Source organism: Leopardus geoffroyi, chromosome D1 (genome assembly GCF_018350155.1).
Source record: "Leopardus geoffroyi isolate Oge1 chromosome D1, O.geoffroyi_Oge1_pat1.0, whole genome shotgun sequence".
NCBI classification, from domain to species: Eukaryota; Metazoa; Chordata; class Mammalia; order Carnivora; family Felidae; genus Leopardus; species Leopardus geoffroyi.
This window is the reverse complement of record NC_059329.1, coordinates 47,475,088-47,501,020: the sequence shown is the minus strand read 5'-3', so window position 1 is coordinate 47,501,020 and position 25,933 is coordinate 47,475,088. Positions and strand designations below refer to the sequence as shown.

At 35.9% G+C, this 25,933-nt stretch overlaps 1 protein-coding gene across 14 annotated transcripts in view; it reads right to left on the bottom strand.

The window, feature by feature from the left end:
* DLG2 (discs large MAGUK scaffold protein 2) overlaps window positions 1–25,933 on the bottom strand; it is a 2,060,218-nt gene that overhangs the window by 1,560,393 nt on the left and 473,892 nt on the right. For 12 of the 14 annotated variants that reach the window (XM_045483773.1, XM_045483776.1, XM_045483777.1 and 9 more), the window contains exon 4: window positions 23,237–23,332. In XM_045483773.1, coding sequence (XP_045339729.1) covers window positions 23,237–23,332 — 96 coding nt within the window. Of the gene's footprint in view, window positions 1–10,090; window positions 10,546–23,236; window positions 23,333–25,933 lie in introns of those variants that run through there. The other 2 variants (XM_045483785.1, XM_045483787.1) reach the window with 1 other exon arrangement.

The window sequence follows — 25,933 nt, the reverse complement described above, 5'->3', positions numbered from 1 at the left end:
TCCAAAGGCTGTGCTTTCACTATGCTGTGCTGTCCCTCTGAGTGATTCAGCGGTGGATGCCCCTGCTGTCGAACTGCCCAATACTTAGTTCTCTGAGAGACCTCAGACATGTCTGGCCAATTTGCCTGGGTCACTGTAATTAGCATAAAATTAGTTATAATACATATATGAATACAACTCTCATTTTCTCCACCCTACAGTAATGCTATGGGTAATAAAAGATCCCAGCTTACTCAGGATTTCCTCCTCTCAATAATTATAGCCACTCTTTCCATGTATATAGTATTTTATATTTTTCAAATAAATTAACTCATTTGAATCTGCACAATAATCCTGTGAAAGAAATATTGATAAACCAGTATCATTATCACCATTTCCAACTTGATAAAAAAGCCTCAGGAAAGGTAAACTGAATTGACTAAAATTACTAAGATTACTAATATAATAAATGCAAACCCAAGTCTATAACTTTACTTTCTGAACCTTGATTCGATGCACACTTCCATATCGCCCTTGGTGAAACATACATAGGCAGTGAGATGGGTTTCTCAAGCAATTATAATCATGGGTAATTTCCTTTAAGAAAATCTTATCTACAGGGGTGCCTAGTTGGCTTCATTGATTAAGCATCTGACTTGATTTCAGCTGGGGTCATGATTTCACAAACCAACCATGAAATCAAGCCTCTCATCACATCGGGCTCCATGCTGATGGCATTGAGCCTGCTTGGGATTGTCTCTCTCTCCCTCTCTCTCAGTCTCTCCCCTTCTCTCTCACTCTCTCTCTCAAAAATAAATAAACATTTAAAAAAAAGAAAAATCTTATCTACAAATATGCAGATGAAATAATGGGTACATAATAAAGAGAAGTGATGTATTCTTTTTTTTATTCAATTTTTTTTAATGTTTATTTATTTATTTTGAAAGAGAGACAGACTAGGGGAGGGGTAGATGGATAGGAGAGAGAGAATCCCAAGCAGGCTCTGCACTGTCAGTCAGTACAGAGCCCAACACGGGGCATGATCTCAAGGACTATAAGATCATAACCTGAGCCGAAATCAAGTCATATGCTTAACCAGCTGAGCCATGCAGTCGCCCTATGATATATTCTTTTCTAATTTATAAAGAGAGTTATGTGATTTATTTCAGTTTTGAGCACAATGAATGTGTTTAAATATTATTTGATTTGCAAAATTTGGTTTGTACTTGTTTGCTTTGCAAACCCACATTTGTCTAAAGACCTTACCTAAAGGTCTTCCAAGGACAATCCTCTCAGACTCCTAGCTCTTCACAGCACATGTGGCTTTTCCTCAAAGTGTTAAAAAAAAAAAAAAGGACTAATGTTGTGAATAATACCTTGGTAATTAAGCTTGGCAGAAAAGATCATTTACTACAGACATATTAATAAATGGATGGCATGATTCATAAAGTTTTTTTTTCTCATTCTACAAGTTTACTTTCACAGGCTATGGATATGTGTCCAAAACACAGCAAATCTATATCTAATTCTGAGTAATTTTAAACTAACCATTAAGTGAGTGCATTATTTTTATTTAATTAGGTGTTTTAGGTAGAAAATGAACAAAATCCAAAATATAGTATCAAGAGTATGTTTTAACTAAATAATAACCTTGAAATGATTCAACAAGGGGGTAATGATAGTGGATAGAAGTATAGATATTAAAGTCAAAAAATACCCGGACTTGAATCCCCACTATGAAGCTGCTCAGCTGTGTAAGGATGCCTCATCTTTAAGATATGGAGGATTTTACTTCATGGGGTTGATCTGAAAAGTGAATGAGTTAATTAAATTCATCAAGTTCCTTCAATGTGCTAGGAAATGTCCCAGACATTATGTATACAAAAATGAGAAAAATAGACGTAGTCTCTTTCCTTGTGGAGCTCTGTCTAGTCAAGAGAGAGACACTGAGAAAACAATCATATAAATCAGTGCATAATTATGAACCATGACAGGCGGAAATATAGGATAATATAAGATAACACCAGGAGTATATAATCTAACTGGGGATTTTAGGAAAGTGAGTGGCATGTACAGTCAGACCTGGAATACAGGTAGGATTTAGATAGGTGGACAGAACCATCTAGACAGAGGAGTAGTAAATGGTAGTCTCCAAAGCAAGAACATGATTGATACCTTCAAAGAATAGAGGGGAGCCACCAAGGTCAGTATGCCAATTAGTTTAAAGAAGGCCATAAAATGTAGCATAGACATAAGAATGGTCTGGTTCATGAATTTTTAAGATTCTTGGAATATAAAACACAAGGCAGAGTGATGGAAAATAAGACAGGAAAGGAATTCAGGAGCTAGATCAAAAGAGAATTGTGTACTAAAGTAAGAATTTGGACAACTACTCAACTTGAGTTCAATAGGGTGCTATAGCAGGGCTTCCACTTCAGAGTTACATCATTGAACTTAGGTATTAGATTGATAATTCTGGCTGCTGTATGAAATACTTAATAAAGGAAAATTAGGCTATTATATTAGTGGAATTAATATGCCAAAATGTTTTATGTTATTAAAATGGTTAATCCCAGGTTATTAATAGAGTATGGAATCCCTTCACATTGCCTATTTTTCCTACTTTTCTACACAAAAAAGGCCACATTTTATTTAATTTTCCCTACTTTAAGCTGTTTTTCTGCCTCTCTCTGCCACCAAGTAGATTTCTCTGGTCCATTATGTCTCCTGCTTCTGTGACTCTCTAGTCTCTGTACAGTGGTCCTGCCACCATGCAGACACTTCGTTAGGATGACAGGTATCAAAACCAGTGTTACTGGCAGGATAAATATGAGAAGAGCACCAAGGAACTATAGGAAGATACGGAGACTGTAGACTCCAGTTAAAAAAAAAAACAACAACAGAAAACAGTACATCTACCCCTACAGGGTAGTATGTTAAGCATTTTATATTTATCACCTAATTAAATCCTAAAAACAAGACTGTGCAACAGGTACCAACTTATGGAAAAGAAAAAATACAGTTCTGGGAAGGTCATCCAGCTAGTGAAAGGTAAAACCACTATTTTTATGAATAGGCAGAAGGATGGGCAAAGAGGGATATGGCAGAAAATAGAATGAGAAAACTCAAGTCAGGGAAACAAACTGAGTGGGAAGTCAGAGAAAATTGGGGTTTGGGATCATTGTTAATTATAAAGGGAAAATCCTATTTCCTTTAAGACAACATCTCAACTTCTTGATACTCATAACTGGGTCCCTATTTATCTCTGCACCCTTTGTACCTTGCCACTCACTTTGACCTCCTTATATTCCAACTACATTGCCTTTCCTTTTCTTGAATGCACCATTATCTCTTTTCTCTGTCTTTCTTCTCTTTCTTCCCTTCTCTTCATTATCTGTTTATCTATGTATATCTATCTATCTACCTATCATCTATCATCTGTCACATCTAAGACTTTGCTTAAAACACTTTCCCACCCCCATTGTGCCCTCATGGTACATATCAGCTTAATTGTCACTTCCTCAGAAAACCCTTCCCTGACACTAAGCTTTTGCCTACCACGCATTTAAGCCCACCAGGTTCTATAGAATTCCCTGTGCTCCTTTCCATATCATTCTATATTCACCCCTTTATCACACATTACTGTTATTTCTATAATTAGCTGTTTTCGCCATTAGCCTAAAAGTTCCATGGCAACAGATTGTGCATCGTATGCCTATGCCTTCCAATATGTCAGGTACATATTAGGCATTCAATAAATAAATACTCGTTAGACAAATAAAGTGAATGTATGGGTGTGCTGCTTCTACCATGAGAGCAGATGGAACTACACACCTGCATGAAGATACAGTTTTGTCTATGAAGACAGGGTCTCTCAGGCAAATTATTTGTTGCCTTGGTGATTTGTTTCATTTTCTCTACATAAAGATCTGGTGGAAAATAAAAATTATTGTATCCCCCCCCAAACTATAGTTATAAATATTTCTATGATAATTTCATTTCTAACAATATAGTGTGCAATTTTTTTTCTATTCAAGTCATAATAAATAATATGATACTAGCCTTGATTAAAAAATATTTTAAATGCTCAGCAACAACTTCTGTTTCCTTTTAGAAATTCTGAGCAACTTCAGTGTAAAAGATAGTGGGATGATGGAGTCAAAGAGTGATATCTTATTTACAGAAGAGATATATATTAAAAACATCAATAAAACATACTTTAAACTGCCTGGTCCACTTTTCATTCTACTATTTAAATTTTATTATGCACAGTAACCTGTTAATACTGTTAAACACATTAAAAATTAATGGTACCATCATGTCTTCATTACAAATTACATCAGCAACCTAACATATTATAGTTGTCTTTGTTGATCTTTTAAAACTTTTCTTTAATATCTGTAAGTCTGGCTAAAGGACATCTGAAATGATATCAATATAGGTTTCACCCACTACTACTTTTTAAGACATTTTGTATACATAAATAATTTTATTTGCAGAGATTATATACTTTAGAATACTATTAGTTAGAGATGGAAAAGAAAGAACCACAAAGATGCAATAAAATACACTCATTTTACAGGCAAGGACACTGAAGCCCAGATGCCTCTTGGTACACAAAGTCACAAAGTGAAGATTTATTTTTATTTTACATAGTTCCACCTTTCTTCTGTTCTTGTACAGCCAATATACTATTACATATGTACTTACAAATCCCTACACAACAAAAGAAAACTTCTACTTACTGCTTGCATTTTATTAAATTTAACCCAGAATATTCTGCTTCCTATCTAGAACTGTTGTCCTATTGGCCAATCACCTAACAGCATGTCTCCACCTTAACATAGTCTAACATTATTTTCCGTGTATTTTAGTTATCAAAATTTGGAGGAATATTATCTTACAATTATTCAAAAATATATTTAAGAAATGTCCACTCTATAAAGCGTGTTATATTAACTAGTAAGTTGTGTTTAATTAGTATTATTGAGATGACCTCATTTCCTCAGTGACCATACCCAAACAGAAGGATAGGTTAAAGATATAAATTTTGAGCTGCTCAATAAATTGTCCTATATTGAATTCTTTCCATGTGCCAGGAGTTGTGCTGGGACTTTCCATACTTACCACAATATCACTCACACACAGATAACACCCTATTCAAAGATGAATAAATCCAGGCCTAGGGAGATCAGGTTAAACAACTTACCCAAGTAAGTCCTAAGCTAGTAATTGTCAGAGCTACAATTTAAATCCAAGTCTTGCTCTAGAGTTCTGCCCTTCACACTAAGTCACGTTACTTCTCTGTCTCAGTAGTGACATCTGTGACAAAAGAGTTGAAACTGAAACTGGACAGAAACAGTCAAATAAAAGAGATGACTCAATCTTCTTTGAAAGTGAGTTTTCTGAACATCTGAAAGGACCTTGGGATCCATGTGGCAGAAATTCTGTTTTTGGTTGCTCTGATTATTCTCTGGCCTAAAAGATCTTACCCCAAATCTGAGGGCAAACCAGTCTAACCAGACTAAAGCAATTAAGACCATAAGCAACCTGAGTCTTATGGGTGAGATCTAGGGTAGGATTATTTTATCAAGGGGGTTATATTATTATTAAATGTGCCACAATCATTTCATTTTTCTATGCAGAAAAGCTAAAAATAAAACCACTTCTCTGGTATGTCTAATAGATCCTTTTATATTGCCATTATGCAGTGCTTTGTCTTGATTTGTCATAATCTCTCCTCTCATTAATCTTATAACATCCATTCTTAGGAATGTGGAGCAGAGACATGAAGAGGAATTTATTTCTACAATGCGTGTAATAGAAGGAAGTGGGGGAATAAAGCAGGCACAAAGGTTACAGGATGATCCAAGGGGGCAGTAAGTGTCTTTCTCACCAATACAGGAAGTAATGAAGAGAACCAGGAGAAATATTTGTGTTTCCCACTGAAAACTTTGACAAGGGTGATATTGAGATGCACCACAGATGAAGTGGACCCCAGGACAGATCCAGATAGTTAGGAGTTCTGGTCTCATTGGAAGAACAAATATTGTTAAAATGTCTATACTATCCAAAGCAATCAACATATTCCGTGCAATCCCCATCAAAATAATACCAGCATTTTTCACAGAGCTAGAATAAATAATTCTAAAATTTTTATGGAACCAAAAAAGACCTCAAATAGCCAAAGTAATGTTTAAAAAGAAAAGCAATGTGGGAGGCATCACAACTCCAGACTTCAAGCTGTATTACAACACTGTAATCATCAAGACAGTATGATACTGTCACTAAAACCGACACATGGATCACTGGAACAGAACCCAGAACCCAGAAATGTACCCACAAATGTATGGTCAACTCATTTTCGACAAAGCAGAAGAGAATATCCAATGGAAAAAAGTCTCTGCAACAAATAGCATTGGGAAAACTAGACAGCAACATGAAAAAGAATGGAACTGGACCACTTTCATATACCATACACAAAAGTAAATTCAAAATAAATGAAATACCTAAATGAGATACAGGAAACCATCAAAATCCTAGAGGAGAATGCAAAAAGCAACCTGTTTTACCTCAGCTGGAGCAACTTCTTACTAGACATGTCTCTGGAAGCAAGGAAACAAAAGCAAAAATGAACTATTAGGACCTCATCAAGATATAAAGCTCCTGCACAGCAAAGGAAACAATCAACAAAACTAAGAGCCAACCTACAGAATGAGAGAAGATACTCGCACATGATGTATTGGAAAAATGGCTAGTATCCAAAATCTATAAACTTATCAAATACAACACCCAAAAAATAAATAATCCAGTGAAGAAACGGGCAGAAGCCATGAACAGATATTTCTCCAAAGAAGACATACAAATGGCATAAAGACACATGAAAAAATGCTCAATATCAGTCAACATCAGGGAAAAACAAATCAAAACCATAATGAGATACCATCTCACACCTTTCAGAATGGCTAAAATTAACAATTCAGGCAACAGTAGATATTGGAGAAGATGTGGAGAAAGGGGATCCCTCATGCACTAATGGTGGCAATGCAAACTGGTGCAGCCACTGGAAAACAGAGTGGAGGTACTTCAAAAAACTAAAAATAGAACTCCCCTATGACTCAGCAATTTCACTGCTAGATACTTATCCAAAGGATACAAAAATACAGATTCGAAGAGGCATATGCACCCCAATATTGACAGTAGCACTATCAACAATAGTCAAGTTATAGAAAGAACCCAAATGTCCATTGACAGATATATATATATATATATATATATATATATATATATATGATAGAATATTACTCATCCATCAAAAGTAATGAACAATGTGGATGGAACTAGAGTGTATTATGCTAAGTGAAATAAATTAGAGAAAGATAAATCCCATATGATTCCACTTATATGTGGAATTTAAGAAACAAAACGGATGAACACAGCGAAAGGGAAGGACAAGTAAAATAAGATAAAAACAGAGACGGAGGCAAAGCATTAGAGACTCTTAAATACAAAGAATAAATTGATGTTTGCTGGGAGGTCATGGGCTAAATGGGTGATGGGCATTAAGGAGAGCACTTGTTGAGTTAAGGATGAGGACTGGGTGTTATACCTAAGTGATGAACCACTAAATCCTACTCCTGAAGCCAATAGTACACAATATGTTAAATAAATGAAATTTAAATAAAATCTTGGGGGGGGGGGGAAGGACTTCAAGGATTTCCAGTCTCACACACAGCTGCTGTAAAGCAAGACTTGAAGAAAGCATCTTGGCCAGAGCAGTTAGAAGGTAGACTCATTGCTGGAGAAGAAAGAGATGGGAGTTGAACTAAGAGAGAATTAAAATTTCCAAGTTCTTGGCAGGTTTCCTATCAGAGTCCCAGGAAAGAGGGAGCAAGGACAACCCAAGTGCACAGCCACTTGGAAAAAGAAGAGCACCAGTGGTGTGGGTGAGGTAGACAGGATATGGGATCTGAAGCCAGCCAGGAAGTCTCCTCACTCATGTGAGCTTTTAAATCATTCATGCACTATTTACCATCATCATAATATAACTTTGTTGTAAGTATGATTGTCGTATAAAGATGATATATATGCCACCCTAGAAACATTCATGAGTATAATTCAGGAAATTCATAAATTCTTACATGGGTATTTGTCCTGTTGAATTGTGTAATTTGTATGATAAATCAAAATATTGGAATATGACATTTATGTCTGATATAACATTTGAAGAAGAAGAAGAATTTTTTTTCATTTTTACCTGTAGTCATTAATATTTTGTTAAGAGAATATAAAGCATATGACAAGTTTTTTTTCACTAGATTATGTTTTCCAAATTGAGGAAACTTAGATTTCAATGTTGATATAAATTGTTCAATGCAACAAATTACAGTTTGGGGTTGTAATTAATAACTTTTTATAACTTATTTTTAAACTACTAATTATGTTTCACAGTTACCTGCAATTATGATTTGGCAATAATTAAGAAACACATATAAGTCAGAACTGATTGTATTTACTCAAGAAAAGTAACACTGAGTGTAACACCTCAGTAAATGCGAAAAATGTTAAAAAGACTATTTCCTAGGTTATATATAGAAATAACATTTCCCACCTAGCTTTTTAAAAAAATTATCTTAGTTTAGGGGCATCTGGGTGTCTCAGTCAGTTAAGTGTCTGACTCTTGATTTTGGCTCAGGTCATGATCTCACAGTTGGTGGGTTCGAGCCCCATGTTGGGCTCTGAGCTGACAGGGTAGAGTCTGTTAGGGATTCTCTTCCCTTCTCTCTCCGCCTCTCCCCTGCTCCATGTGCTCTTGTGCTCTCCCTCTCTCCGAAAATAAATATACATTAAAAATATATCTTAGCTTATTTTTACTGACTTAACTGGAAAAACTGAATGAGATGCTTGGTAACTTCTAAAAGTAAAAGAAGGTATTAAGGTAACTTTGAGGCCTGGTCAACTAATCCAACCAGAAGTTTTTAGACTTCGTATCTATTAACATCAATGAACCTGCCATGTGATACTAGGCACTAAAGGAAGATATCCATTAAGATTTTCTGAAATATAATCAAGAAAAGTACAATATTTAAGGTCATACTAAGAAGAACTTGGCTCATGGCCTCAAAATTAAATAATCTTTTCTTAACTGGTAAAAGGAGATCACAGCGGGAAGTCTACACTTAATGAGTCTTATGCACTAAGCTATTTATTTTGTCATGTTTAATGGGTGTCTAATCAATGTCAGTTACTAAAAGATATAGCTCAAACTAACTTATAGTATGCTTATATGCAAAATGAAAGGAAAGCTAATGAAAAAGTGTGTTTTAATTAGTTGTTTTCTAAAAATAATATTAATTTCTATTCAAATAACCAGTGTTTATGAAATCTAAATACCTTATTTGGAACTGATGACAGAATAAAATAAAATGCATTTGAAATTTTAGCTTTTTTCTATAAACCCATAATAGGAATGCCTATTGATTTTATTCCATTCCCACTTTTATTTCTATTTCTGATAACGCAAATATTTCATTTGCTTCTAATCAAAATAGTGAGAATCTGTCTGACATTAAAAATTGTGTTTGTTTGTTTGTTTGTTTGTTTGTTTTAAACCAGGGCCTAAAGATTTTTTTTCCTTTAAAAAAATCACTAAAATGCAGAATATCAGAATTCTCCAATCAGAAACAATATGTCAAGCCACAGTAAAGCTGATTGGCTTCTTCAAGCATAGAAGACATGGTTTTTAAATGAAAAGCTAATTATCACACTCAGAAAGACTACCCTGATATGTTAAAATGATGTGTAAGCTACACTACTACTATAGATATTTTAATATTGAGCTATAAATAGAGGCAAAAGCAAATCCTTCCATAAAAACACAGGCAAATTCTCCTTTCATTTGCACAAACACACAATATCACTAGAAGAAGTTGAAATCAAATAAGGATAAGTCCCTCAGACCCTCATGGGGGAACAAAATGCCCAGCAAAGTACATTATACTAATCATTTTATCTCATGAACTGCCAGCACCTACCAGAGCTGATTAATTACAGGACCAGAATAATAATAGAAAAATGCTGCACACAACAACAGCCCTGTTTCCTATCCTACCTTTGTGGTGACAATGCACAGGCAATCCATCCTGGATCCCTACACAGGACTCAGTACATGGAAATCACACCAGCAAATCAGCAAAGGTGAGAAAAGCCTTTTGATAAATGGCACACAGAGAGAAGCAGAGCCTGGATTCTGCACAGACGGCTTTTCCAAGGGGGCCCTCATGGGAAACTGGAGCCCTCCTCCATACAGCTCAAAGCCAGCAGGATTCTCCTAGGCACCGGAAAATCCCATAGAAATCAGCTCCGGCAAAACTTCCCGGTGGCTTGCTGGGCTCCGCGGCTGCATGGTCCTTTAGTGGCTTCGGTGATCAGAACAAGGCTCCTGTGAGTGCCCCGCACAGTTCTATCCTGGAGAGGAGTGTAACACCAAGCACCAGAGAATCACATTTCAGCTCTCGTTCTTGTTTCTGAATTCTGATCTGCTGCTTCAGTATACCCATAAGAGCTGCTTTGCCAAGGTCCCCCCTTTGCTGCCTTCGTCTTTCCTACTAACAACTCTGAGTAAGCACAACACAAAAACTACCCGGCCCATCTATCAAAGGGCTGTCGTTTGGCTGCCAGAACAGCGGCTTTGGATAATAAAAAGCTATTTATTATGAACATGATTCCCGGGAGTCTAAATGACTCGAAAGATATGACTGAAAAGCTACGGTGCATGCAGTGCTGAATACATCACATCCAAACTCACTTGCAATTTACAAGGGCAGCTTCTTACAAATGACTAACAGCTGGGAAAGGGAAAGTGGGCCAGGAGCATTAAAAACTGCGGACTTGGTGGTGTAACTTAGAAAACAGCAAATTTCTTCTTTTATTTCTGGACCTATTTATGTGGTCAGTGATGTACGTGAATACACAAGCAACTTAAATATTTAAAGAAATAAGTGTATTACAAAATTGGGGTGAGAGGAGGTTCCAACATGTTTACAAAAGTTCTGCATTCTGAGAGACAAAAAATGAGTTCTTTCCCAAACTTTTCCCTCCTCACTGGCTGCCTACAGGCGCTTATTACGTGGGCAGAGCTTTGTGTTCCCTTCTGCAGCATTTTAACAGCCAAATGATTAACCTTCCCCTACCCTCAAATCCCTCCCTATTTTCCAGTGAACCGGCCACATAGACTGCCTTTGAGGTACTGGACAACATCACTCTGGATAATAATAGACTCTTCCTTCATTCTCTTAGACACACAGGCAAAGACAGACTGCAACAGAAAGAAACAGGGGTGCAGAGAGAAGGGGTGGAGAAATTAGGAAGAGAGAACGTGAATGACAGAACGGAAAGCACTACCTGACCAATAAAAATGGAAAATCAATGCCTCCTTTTCACTAGAAGAAAACACATACTCATCTGGATCATTGAGAGCAACACGAAGACATATCGAAGAACCTATGCACACTGTGCTTACTTCTTTAAGATACCAGCAGAACCATTCCCCACCTACCACATACCCCCCTCTCATTTTTTACAGAAAGTATATTTTCTACAATGAACAATTTGAGAAAAAGATGAACATGTAAAACTCTTCCATCTTTCATGAATTATTCAGTTTCTAACCTTGATATCCTCTTGATTGCTAAATAGATGAGTATCTCAGAAACTGACATGCTATTGTTCTATCAAAATGACAGCACTTTTCTAAGGATTTAAAAAAAAAATAAAAAGTTCATAGAAATTCAGATATGTGTTCAGGGGAGAAAAGAAAAAAAGTGGTTCAAAAAATTGTTTATAGATAAAAAACTGTTATCCTACTGGTATAATAATCTTCAGATAATTTTCAAGTTAAATAATGCAAGTAAAACCCAGGTCCTGGTCCATTCAATTAGGTGACTGTCATATGGTTCAAAAGGTTCAAAAAGCATCACTTTGCCTGTTTACCCTTTTTTCTTATTTATTACACCATCATAATAATTTAATTCATTACTTCCTAAACTTGTCTCCTAGTATGTATAACATCATGCGTTTGGGAATTCCTAGGTATCAGTGTTTCTATAACACAAACAAGGCATCTAATATGCAATTGATACTGATTGTCATATTCATCTTCAAACTCATTAGGCTTTATGTTCCTACAGCACTTTGAAGTTGACAAAGCACTGGTGGCATTCTTACCACCTTGAAAATTTAAATGACTTCCCTAGGACAGATACCTAGTAACTTACTGCAAATCCAAAGCTTTGTTAGTCACATTCAGAACAAAGACAGTCAGGAATTAGGAACACAGAGGAAGTAAATTGTGTAGCAGAGTAAGATAGATATTTTACAAAGTATCTTTGGAAGAAAGGTAATTCTGGAACTGTATCCATTTTCTTAGAGTAGAGATAGCTAAAATATGGACAAACTGGCAAAGGTAGATTGACTTATCTGACCTAGCTAATCACAGGTCAAAGAACTCTGCAAACTATAAAGACCTTCAGAATAAAGGCAACTCATCTAGCATAACTTCTGGCTTACCATATACACATACTAAGTCATGCATCCAACACATTTGTTAAGGGCTCACTATATCATTTTTGGATTAATGTTTATATCACCTACTAGACCATGAGCTCTTTAATGGAAGTTTTGACTCTATATTCCCTTTGTCTACTCCAGAATCTCATTCATTCCATAAATGTACTTGACAATGTACTTACGTGGGGACACAAGGATGAGCAAAAGCTGGCCGAATCCCTGCCTACAAATGTATCAACTAGGACAATACAGCATGCACTGAGGGTGTTTGAGAATCACAACACAGAGGCATTTAACCCAGAATGGAGTAACCAGGGAAAGCTTTCCAGAGAGGAACCTTGAACTGAGTTGAGAAGGACCCACGAGGTTAGCTAGAAGTTGTGAGGAAGAAAAATGTTGTGCACACTTTATATTTGAAAAAGAAGTGAATCAATAATATCTTTTATCTTTATGCAGTCAGCTTATATGAACACATCCAATGGGTTTCCATTAAATAAAAGCACTTTAGAGCAGGTATTTTACAAATAACATGCAATCTCTCTCAGGCGGGGGCGGGGGGGGGGGGCGTGGAAAAAGCATCATTCATATAATATTGAGTACAAATGTGTTATATACATGGAATATACACATGGAATATACATGTTGTATAGTCATTAGGTCTTGTTTACCACATGTGATTAATTGGATAATGTTTGTATGTTTAGATCAAAGAAAATAGCTAACATTTTGAAGTGGATGCAGCTTTCTACTTTGTGTATACCTGGCTTCCGTTGATTTTCCTCAGATTTAAAGATGATAGAAGGTAATCCACTCCTTTGTCTCAAGGGAAACATCCTTTTTATTTTTAAAATTAACAAGGCATCAGCTTGAAGCACTTTTTTACAGACATAGAACTCAACTGGGTCTGTGATTTCACATAAAGTGTTTGGCAAGATATAAAGCCACAGCCTGAAAATTGCTTTACTTGATATTCCTTAAGGTTAATGATACCAATCCAGGAACATAGTGATTCTTAGTAAAATCTACCATTGGAAATTTGATATCAGAAAATTACTTTTATAAATTACTTGCACTAAGCCTGTACCTTAACCATTTATAGGCATTACTTTATTTTGTTTGTTTCCAACAGAATGAAAGTAAAACCCTAGTGGTTTTATTTTCCTTGAATCTAAGCCCCTTGCAGACAAATATAATGCATATCTCTGCCATCTAGCATGCTACCTGCACTTAACAGGTACAAAATAAATATTTCAGGAATGAAAGAATGATCACAGATTCAGTTATGCCATTTTTTTTTCTTGACAAGAGATTGCTTTAAAACCTATGATATGTTGGGGCGCCTGGGTGGCTCAGTCGGTTAAGCGGCCGACTTTGGCTCAGGTCATGATCTCGCGGTCTGTGAGCTCAAGCCCCGCATCAGGCTCTGTGCTGACAGTTCAGAGCCCGGAGCCCGTTTCAGATTCTGTGTCTCCCTCTCTTTCTGCCCCTCCCCTGTTCATGCTCTGTCTCTCTCTGTCTCAAAAATAAATAAACGTTAAAAAAAAAAAAAAAAACCTATGATATGCTTCCTTTGTCCACTTGAGTACCATATACACATATACTATTGTTCATATATATGTATACATTTACATACATATTTAAGAACAAATATATGTAACATATATTTATATATTTAAGAAAGAAATATATTGATGTGTATATGAGAAGATATTTACAAATATAAACATTTATATTTATTATATTTATATTTATCAAGTGGCTATTATCAGAAGTACTGTGGCAGGTACTTTATACATATTATCTCTGATGGTCACTAGACCCTTCAAAAAGGAAATATAACCCCTGACTTATAGATGAAGAAACTGAATCTCCCTGAGATTATATAATTTGCCCTATGTGATACAGGACATAGGTTATTCCAATCCAAAGTACAATGTGCTTTCCATCTCATCCTACCTCATTCCTGAGGCAGTTTCTGTTTCCCTGGGTCCAACCTGAGAGTGAGACACAGATTTGAAAGGCCTTCTCCAGGAGAAGAAGTTGGACTCTGTACAACTAATTACAAACAACTTGCAGTTCCTCCCCCGCAAAAAGACAGGCACATCTCTGGGCTCCTACACCATGGTCTTTATAGTTTATAAGGGCCTTGGGAGCAACCCAGAAGGAATTGCCTCCACATTAGAAATATCAGCTCCAAGGGAAATAACTGAAGAAATCCACCCACATGGACTTCCATCCCGTCTGTCTGTTCCCCATATACCCAGGACAGCAGGCTCACAAATGACATCTGCATAGCTTGTTAGCTTAGTAAAATAAATAGACTGCGGGCAGATCATGGCAAAATGCCTGCCCTCATTTCCAAACTCTCCAGAGGCAAATAGGAAATTAGGATCAACTAGAAAAGGACTGACTTTTCTAGAGTGTTTCCATGATGAAAAAAATATCATGGATAGTACCGGATCCCTAAAATGATTTATGAAAGGCAGGAGTCTATGTATTCTGTGTATGTTAAGTATGTAGAAAAACATAAAATTTAAATATTTTAAAATTTTTAAATTTTTAAATTAAGAATCTTGAGTGAATCAAAACTTGCCACAGAAATGCTCATCGTTCACCTACTTTCCCACAATAGTTTGCATGTCAATTTTGCTTATGTAAGTGAATTGAAACATAATTGATAACCATGTAACCACTCCCCTTGTTATTATCATCAAATTGAAACAACCTTTGAAATTTAGACAATTACAAGTGGTAAACTAAAAATGATGAAAACATTCAATAAATACTGTTCCCCTAAAAGTTTATATAAATTTTGCTGAACATCAAGTACATTCCTTATAAGGCTTAATTTTTCCTATTACTGTACAATGCTATGAGTTAAATGGAGTCCAGAAATCCAAGTAGTTGTGCACAGGCCACACATGTAGAAAGTTATATGATCTGAAATACAATTTTGTTTTCAAGTTGACATAAATAATCTCTGTAGTATCGCTAACTGCCCTTCCCACACTACTACCCCCTTTTTACATCCCATCACACTGACCTCATTCTTCCTCATTCTCATTCTTCCTCAAGGCCTTGAATTTGTTGTTCCCTCTGCCTTAAACGCTCTTCCCCTGGGTCTTTACACAGCTGTCTCCTCATCATTCAGATCTCTGCTCAGATGTTAGCACTTTATAAATCTTCCCCAACCGACCTCCTTAATTAAATTACATTCCTTCCCATCATTCTCTATCACATAATCCTATTTATTTCCTTCATAGCAACTATCACAATCTGAAATTATCTTATTTATTCATATCTTGCCATATCCTCTATTTGAAATTTATTTCTGGGAGCAAGAAGTTTACCTGTTTTGTCCGTGGCTATATCACCAGTGTTTAGAACAGTGCCCAGCTGTGTAACAGATGCTGGCGACTTCCATGAATGAATGAATGAATGAATGAATGAATATGATGTATCACAGGGAAGATCTTTTAATATTGCTTAGTTTCTAAAAATGTGATTTACACTAACCATAGTATTTACAAATACATAAAGTAAAGAATAATTTTCAGATTCGGCATTAACTTTTTATTTAGCAGGCTGTGATTAGACACATTCATATACATATTCTCATTAAGTATTTACAACCAGTGAATTAAGTATAATTTTACAGGTGATGAAACTGAGGCTCAGAAAAATTAACTTGCTCAAATTTATATAGTTACTCAGTTGGTAAACCAGTGCATGGAGGGCACTCCACTGACTGAGAAGATGAAGGAGAACATGAAGCTTGATCATCTAACTCCAAGTTCCATCCCATTGTTGTGAGAATGCTGATCTGCTGTACTTTAGAAATTATTAACTCATCTATCCAGCTGGTAAATACCATAAACTTCAAATGTTTGGTTCTAAGGGCAGGATATCTGAATATTCCCTAATCTATCAAAGAATATACTTTGCTGTTTTCAAACATATGCAAAAAAAAAAAAAAAAAACCTAAGTTCCTAAACAAAGAAACATCAAATGGCCAAACTATCATTTCTGTAGTTATTTGTGTTGCTTTAGAGGCAGCTAGTAAATCAGTATACTGATAATTGGATTGACTAGTTAAAATCACTTTATGAAAATGTCAGAGTTAGTAACACAATAACCTGATCTCCTGAAACACTAGTATAGAAGTCCAGAGATTCAATCTTTAGCAGCCAGAACACTGACCCTGAGGCACTACAAGTGCTCAAAGATAAAGCACAATATCTTCATCAACCAGACAATGAGGAGTAATTACATTCTACATTTTACATTAGTAAAGCAAACTAGTCAGTTAACTACAGTATCTCATTAAAAAGAAAAAATTATTCCTTATTAATTCCAGATACTTAGAAGCTTACCACTTTACTTTCACTGACATTAGAAAAGAGAAAATATACTCAGTGCTACAATAATTTGAATATCCTGAGTTTAATTTTTAAAAAATAACGGCATAATGTTTAAACTTGCCCAGATCGAATAAATACCTTGGGAAGTGGTAAATATCCTATAACTAGAGGCTTTCCAGATGATAGATTCTCCCTTAGCAGGGCAGCAGTAGAGGTTATTTAAGACTGAGGAGAGTCATTGCTCCAAATTACTAATAAAATTACTTTTAATCCTTTGATTCTGCGTTTGTTTTTTCAGACTGAGGGGCAACCAGCAGGTAGGTGGGACTTGCTGTGCAGAGCTTGATGTTGGTATGCGGTGGGAGTGGGGGAATGGATGATTCTGTGGGTTTTTTTTTTTTTTTTTTTTTTTTTTTTGAATTTAGGTCTCCAGGAAGATTAACTCAGAACTATTTTAAAATAAGGACCATGGAGAGCATCTAAGGTACACATATAAAAGCATGGAAATCCCCAGTCGGCTCTCATTAAAACAAACAAACATAAAAGCTTTCTTTGCCATGGCTGAGTAGCATTAAAGAAAAGAAGTTTCCTTATAAATACTGGCAAGGACAGTAAATAGTGAAATAGACCTCAGCTGCAAAATTATTCTTAATCAGAATGTGAAGGTGTTTAACAGAGTACATTAACGGATAACATTTTAATCTGAAAAAAAATTAAGTCCATGTTGGGATTCTCTAAAAGAAATAATTTTCCCATTCAATCAAAGTGTTATAAGTTTGTTTAAAATTTGTTAAACATTTTATTTAAAATATAAATTATCTAATTACTTTAGATTAGGAAACTGAGGTATAGACTGGCCAAGTGATTTGCCCAAGAATGCCAAATAATCAGAGTACAAAGACAACGACCCAAGTTCTCTGTTTTCCAATTTTGACCTACTCTTACACCACGTTTCCTTTCCAGTCTGATACGTTCCCTATAGTCAAATTTTTCTCCAACTGGTACTTCTTTGTTCTTGTTAAAAAGACGTAATTTTATGCCCTATCCATTATGGTATTTGCATAGTACCCACTGAATACCTTTACCAAAAAGTTCTAATTCAAAAGATTGGCTAGAATCTGTTTTCTGCTTCAGAAATTAGATTTAGGGGTACCTGGGTGGTTCAGTCAGTTAAGCATCCAAATTGGGTTCAGGTCATGATCTCACAGTATGTAGGTTCAAGCTCTGCATGGAGTTCTGCGCTGACAGTGTAGAGCCTGCTTCAGATCCTCTGTCTCCCTCTCTTTCTGCTCTTCCCCTGCTCATGCTGTCTCCCTCTCTCTCTCAAAAATAATCATTTGTTTAAAAAAATCTGTAAGAAATTAGGTTTAAATATCAAACAACAAAAATATTATCTAAAACTTAAAATATTTTTGAGACGTTTGGTTCTGTAATCATGTCTCCAAACATAAGCAGTAACCAGAGCATTTAGCTGTCAGTCCTGTTTATTTCATTTGATTCTTACCGTAGTCCTATAAGATAGGCACTACCTACATTTTACAATAAAAATAGAGGCTATTTAATCTACTCAAGGTTGCATGACTAATTAGTGGTAGAGCCAAAATTTAAACTGTGTTATCTGACTTTTCACTCTATACTCTTTACACTCTATCACACTGTCCTACTTTTTTTTTTAATGTTTATTTATTTTGAGACAGAGAGAGATAGAGGGTGAGTGGGGGAGGGGCAGAGAGAGGGAGACAGAAAATTCCAAGCAGGCTCCGCACTGTCAGTGCAGTGCCTGACATGGGACTCGAACACATGAACTGTGAGATCCTGACACCAGCCAAAACCAAAAGTCAGACACTTAACCAACTGAGCCACACAGGCACCCCACACTGTCCTACTTTTGACATCGTACTTGTTTCTCAACCAATGTGTCCAAATCCTCTTAGAATATTTCTTCTTAGCTGTTCCACTATTATCTCAAATTTAAGACAACATTATTGAATTCACTCTGTTTATCTGTGAATCAACCTAAATGTTCCCATTTTCATTCTCATACCACCCATCTCTCAAATCTACTTAGTCACCATGTCCTGTCAAAATTCCCTCATCATCCTGTGATCTGATTAAAAGTCCTCATTGTTTCTCACTAGGATTCTGGAAGACCAAATCTCCAAATATTACCCTTTGTTTATTAGATTTATTTAAACACAGAGCATAGCCCTAAAAGACAGTTCCATTTATTTAAGATTGTTCAATGGAAATAATAAAATGAATGAACCACATCAAATTTAAAATATTTCTTCATCAGTAAAGGTCTAGAATTCCCAATGATATCTTTATTTTCATTTCCTAATTTTAATTTTCTCACAGATTTCACAAAATTTCATCAGTTCTTATAAACATACCTATAACAAATTTTGCAAATTGTATTGCCCTTTGTAACTTCAGAGTTCTCCACATCCTATGACAAGTGGTAACACCATGATTCATGTAAGCCCTTAAAACAGAGGTAAAGTGGGGCGCCTGGGTGGCGCAGTCGGTTCAGCGTCCGACTTCAGCCAGGTCACGATCTCGCGGTCCGGGAGTTCGTGCCCCGCCTCGGGCTCTGTGCTGACAGCTCAGAGCCTGGAGCCTGTTTCAGATTCTGTGTCTCCCTCTCTCTCTGCCCCTCCCCCGTTCATGCTCTGTCTCTCTCTGTCCCAAAAATAAATAAACGTTGAAAAAAAAAAAAAAAACAGAGGTAAAGTCTGCAATTGATAAAACCACTTTGGAAAGAAGAGAAATCAGTTGTCTAAGCCTCAGTGATGGCAAAAGCATGCTCAAATATATGGAAATTCGGCTAAATGTATAACAAAAGCAGGGAAAGTTTCCTTCCATGGCATAGAGAGAGAATGCAATTGAAAGCTATTTCTGATTCTGATTTTTATGGATCAATACTTTTAGGGAAGATATCTCCCACTGGGCAAAATAGCTTCCAGAAGCCTGGAATTAAGCTATGGCCAAAATTTGCCAACTAAGAGTAGAGAGGAATACAAACATTAACATGTTCCTGAATGATGTTAGAAAATTAGCATGCAGAGTTTTTTTAGAAGATCACCAATAATGAGAAATGCAAACAAGAAACATAAACAGTATGCATGGTGCAATTTATTTTATCTTAGTTGCCTTATAAATACTTGAATTACTTTCAGGGTCTTCCCTAAATTGTCTAGTTTAAAGTATGTGACAGGAAGATGGCTAGTGACTGATCAGAGGAAAGTCCAGAGGTTTACTACTCATGGACTACTCATGGCAGTGGTTCTCAAATTGTAGCAAACCTAAGACTCAGCTGAAGGGCTCATTAAAACACTGGGTCTGGGTCCCACTCCCAGCATTTCTGGTTTACTTGATCTGATTTACTTGATCTGAAATAGAGCCCAAGAACTAACTTTTCTAACAAGTCTTTAGAGGATAAAAATGCTGGTGGTTGCGGGGGTTGGGGATTCACTTCAAGAGTCACTGGCCTATAAGCTGGATTGTTGAAAGTTTCTCAAACTAATGTGGCCTAATGAAGATGTTCCTGTTTATTGTTCTAGATACATATCTATTACATAAGTGTAAATTTGCACGGGGTTCATTGGCTATTGCTGGCTAACATACTTTAATTGTATTATTAGTGGACTCTATTTATACAACATAATTTATTGTCTGCTCTTGACTGTCACAGAATAATTTGACTTTAGATCTGGAAGAATCCTTAGGAATAATCTGATCTAACATCCTAGTTATGAAGATGAAGACACCAAAGTCCAGTGTAATAGTTAATAGATATAAACAGTTGTGATTTCCAAGTTGTGGTTTACTGTCAACAGGCTTTGAAGAATTGTCTGTGTACAATAGTTACAATATCGTTGTACACTATGTACAACATATTACATTCATACAATAATAATGACTATTCTTTTGTTTGTGATATAATCAATTTTTAAGATAATTAGGAAATTCTCACTGATGCGTATTTTAATTCAATCAGAACTTATTTTGAACATCAACAACTAGAAATTATCAAGGCAGGAGCTCTTCTTGGCCAAATGGTTTCCAGGCAAAAAACTGTTATAGACATAGTGATGTAATATAGATATGAACCCAAGGAAACCCTGAGAACTATTTGTAATAGAGTCTACCATCTTAATAAAATAAATGTAAGACTTGCAATTTATTTCATAGAATAAAAATCTACTATTTTCCAGGCACTACTAACCATTTTCATATTTAGGTGTCATTAAAATCTCGTAACTACTCTGTAAGATGAAAACACTAAAGCTTTTAGAGATTAAATAGTGTAGGCTAGCAATATATTTTCCCATGACAAAAACACAAAACTTTTTCTAGTATATTTGCCAGCACTTATTTCATTTAGCTGCTTGACAAGTTGGCACATTTGTATCCTACTAAGTCCTGATGACTTCATTTTCAGTAAGCAAAAATACAAATATCCTTTTGAACATCCAGGAAGTCTAAAAATTTGTTTTCTAAGTATTCATGAGTCTAGTATGGACATTCACCTTCCCTCTCTCCTTTTGGAGAAAAATGCTGCCACTGCCAAATTAGATGACTTCCTTTCCTGGAAATACATTTAGCATATTATAACAGTTTCAAATAGTTTAAATAACACATTCCATGTTAAACATGGAAAAAACATTTTTCAGGAGAGCACACAATGGTCTTTCATAGAAGGATTCCATAAACTGCTCACTAGTTAAATTTGGCTCTAAATTCCATAGCTTCCCTATAAAGGGAAGGACAATTACCATACAACCTTTCTTATTTTAACTAAATTCCTCACAGTTAACTGATGAGGGATAGAAGCAGAAGAATGTGCACCTTTAGTCCAGAAGGCTGACCTATAGCCTGCAAAGCTTTTTTAAGGATCAAATAGGTGCTAGCTGCTACTTTTTAAAGAGTCTCATAATTGCCTGTACATCTCACCAATAGCTAATATTGGTCTGAATTACAAGCACCAGAGAAATCTGGAGAAAATAGTTTTATAAGCAGAAATTTGAAGATGTTTACAATCTAATAGTCTCTGCATGTCTCCTCCCCTTGAACACTAAGCATATAACCACCAGCTTCATATAGCAAAAGTGCAGCTCTTTCTACCCACAGGCCCTGTCTCCATGCTACTTAAATAAACTTACTAAGTTACACCATGAAATGTCTCAAGAATCCTTTCTCTACCATTCCCTCCTAACCCCACATCATAATGATGAAAATTCATAACTGGATCTGACTCAGAACTTTGCCAAAATCTCAAAATCAAGTCAAAATTAAGAGGCTCAACTAATTGGCAATTAACAGAAGACAGCCCAGGTTATAAATGGTCATCAAAAGAAAAACGATCCTTTACTGATATTTACCATTCAGTAGACATATTGTCCCATATTTGAAAGAAATTTGAGGCCTATAGAGCCATAATGAAGATTGCCTGTGCTTGCTAATAGAAGATTCACCAAAAAGGTAAGAAGGAACATCATTAAAGACATATTTCAAGAAGCATCAATAAAGCAAATATTTATAAAATAATCTCCCAAAAGAATTTTATGTGAGGTTTAAATACTTAATGCATGTTCATAAAAATAATCATGATTTATTTTCTCATTTTCATAATTAAATTTGATGTTTTTATCCATGAAATGGAGAATACAACATTGGCGTATTTTACTAGGCTACAATAAATAAGGATCAACTTGTGGCAATTGATCAGAAATAAATTAAATCTGAGGCTGCTGATTAATAAAATATTTTTACTTGGAAATACACATACTTTGAATTCAGGTTCTTAATTTCATCAAATAAAGCACTATGACCTGTTTAGCATTACCTTATAGATGATTGATTTTGATTCCCTGTCTTGAATAAATACACAAGGTGACAATCACAAAAAAAGTATGATTGAAGTAGAGTTCAGATTGCTTCAGGGAAGCTATTACAAAAAACAAACAAAACAAAAACAAAACAAAACGAAACAAAAAAAAACAATGAAACCTAAAAGCCACTGTCAAAGAGTCATGTGAGGGTTTTTCTCCTGTCCTGAACCAGACAGGAGAGAGGAGAAGTGGAGTAGATTACAAAATGGTTGTGTGATTACTAGTTTAGAATTTACACTAAAACAAACACAAACAAAATTCTCAAAATGAAAGCACACAACTGCTCAAAATGATGCATAGTCCAATGTCAACCCGGTAGCAGGTGAACCCAATATTCTGAGCAGGCCAAAAGCAGAAATTAGGTTATACTTCACAGAGAACAAGATGTATCTTGCCCATTAAACAAAGAAACAAAGAAAACACTCTAACACTTACTCTTGTCTTTTTGTCAGCTTCATTTTCAAAACACTGATTGTCTTTATTTTGTTCAGTACATGAAGGATTTTCCTTTGGTTCACTGAAATCTGTAAGCTAAAAAAAATTTTTTAAAACATCACTATGTCTTATTTGTTCTCTGCAATGTGAACTACATGTTTTTCAAACTTTTAACATGCACATTAAAATACCTACGACCTGAATAAGTATTATTCAGTATTACTTATGTCAGTTTTAGAATAAATCTAACCCATTAGTTTAGAATACTATCTAACCTATTTTTATATTGCTCCCAAAGAGAAAAAATAAAATGGGACAGTTATTCAAAGGCAAGTTTTTATAAATTTCAAAGCTTTTCAACAGGGAGTGTTGAACTTGTATCATTCAAGTGTAAATTGATGATCTGGTAAAAGCTGAACATGGTTAATAGGAAGATGCATCCTTGCAAGAATCTTGCATCCTTGCAAGAATGTCTACTCTGTGGTACTAGTTGAAGACCTCAGAACAAGCAGAGGCACTGACTACTTTCATTCTGGACTATCCTTTCAAAGATCTTTATATAACTACAACTTTGGATGATAAATATGTTTACTTTCAGAGCAAAGGTAAGTTTGCTTATTGACCACTGAAAAAGATTTCCATTCCCTGGGTGCTTGGGTAGCTTAGTTGGTTACGCTTCCAACTTCAGCTCAGGTCATGATCTCAAGGTTCGTGAGTTCAAGCCCTGTATCCAGCTCTGTGCTGGCAACATGGAGCCTGCTTAGGATTCTCTCTCTCTCTCAAAATAAATAAATAAACTAATATATATATATGTATATATATATATATATATATACATATATATATATATATACATATATATATATTTATATATTTCCGTCACCTACACTGAGGATAATTCCCCACTGCATGGGAATATATCACTTGGCCATCCTTGCATTGCCCTGTAGGTACTGGGGCTTGAGAAACTGCTGTCTGGTTACTACTATAGTGGTACATAATAAAGTCCTTTGTTTCTGTCCTAGGAGTCTTCTGACATTCTGGCATTCATGAAACTTTGTCATTGTTCTTAGATTTCAAATAGGATACAATCTTAGCCCCTTCACGGTTCTTGACAATTGTGATGACAAGGACATAATGCTGACAGACATGGTTTTCTGGAAGAGAAAGGATCAGGGATTTGCAGACTGATAAAAGGGATTTCTGGGATGTCTTTGGGATTGGTAGCCAACATGGTGATGAAATTTATGTTCAACTGCATAATAATGATCCTCCACTTTAATGCCTATTAATGAGGAAGAATTTACAAAGTGGTTCCAGGCTGAGTACTGGGAAATAAACTCAAAGACAGTTCCCAAATGGTGCCCTGCTGACTATACCCTGAGTAGTGGGACCTCCTCACCCATCTGCCAATTACCCGCAACTCCCAAGATTCATGGGATCAGCAGAGTCCCCACCTGCATTCAGACAATAGTTATAGACTAGTGTACCTCTCCTGATTATAAAAGAAGAGAAGTATGCAACTATTATGAGTGCAAACCAAGATTTCTCTGATTCTAGTCTATTGTAGATGCTCCTCTTCTCTATTCCCATAGTTTACATCTATCGTTGTGATTAACTTATTGCATTATAAATCACATGTTTATATATCTGTCTGTCTGATTAGAGTTCCTTGGAGGACAGGCATTATATGTTATTATGTATTAATTCCCAGAGTTCAATAAATATTTGTTTAATGAATAAAAAATTAAAATATTAAATTAGATAAATTAATGAATGCTTAACTGAAGGAACAAACAGGGAACAGGGCTCCAATCTGGCTAAGAAGAATCTCAAGCTCAACTACCTGAGGATACCCAGTAGCTTCTACATCAGATATAGAGTCATTTACTTTGTGCTCAGTCTGGAATGGCAGATGTGCTGCCATGTTCAGTATGATGATGGATGCAGGCAGCAATTGTGTCAATGCAAGCTCAGTCAGCAGCTTGATTCCTATTGGTCTTATCAGGTTCTTACTGTGGACATCTGCATAAGTGATGCAGATATGTGCAGTTTGTGCCCCTGTGGAAGCATACATTTAATATGCCAGTCTTTAGATTGTCCATACTGATGGCTTTGCTGCTGCTATCAGTTAGACCAAAAACATTATCAGTTCATTTCACTGGGCTGCAAACCACCTACACACCCCTGAAAATCACAAGTAAATGTGCTTTCTTACTGCTGTAGAACTGCTCTCACTCACCATGATTCATGGCCCCTCCTTTCCCTTTTACACTGACCTTAAACGCTTTAAGGAAAAAGATTATTAATAATGGAGTTAAAGTTTCCCTGTTCCTAAGAGGAAGTGAAGGTGACACACACCCATCCAAATATGCTAGAGAACTTCTGGGAGGGCAAGCACTCAAATTCTTACAGATCTTCTGTGTACAGTCACCCAAACCACAATCTGCTAGGTTCTGTGAATTTGCAGAAGAAAGGCCACCATGATTCAGGTGATTATGTTTGGGCAGGGTTTACCAAGGAGAAAGAAAGCAAAATGACCTTGTGTAAAGGGTCCTTTGGGCCAACTCAATGTACTATTTGCATCATTTCCACTGCTGAATGTATAATTGGTCTTAACGCTTCTTTGTAAATTCTCGGAAATTCCAAAAAGGGTTCTCCTGATCAGGAAGAGCTATATGTACAGAAATACTAATA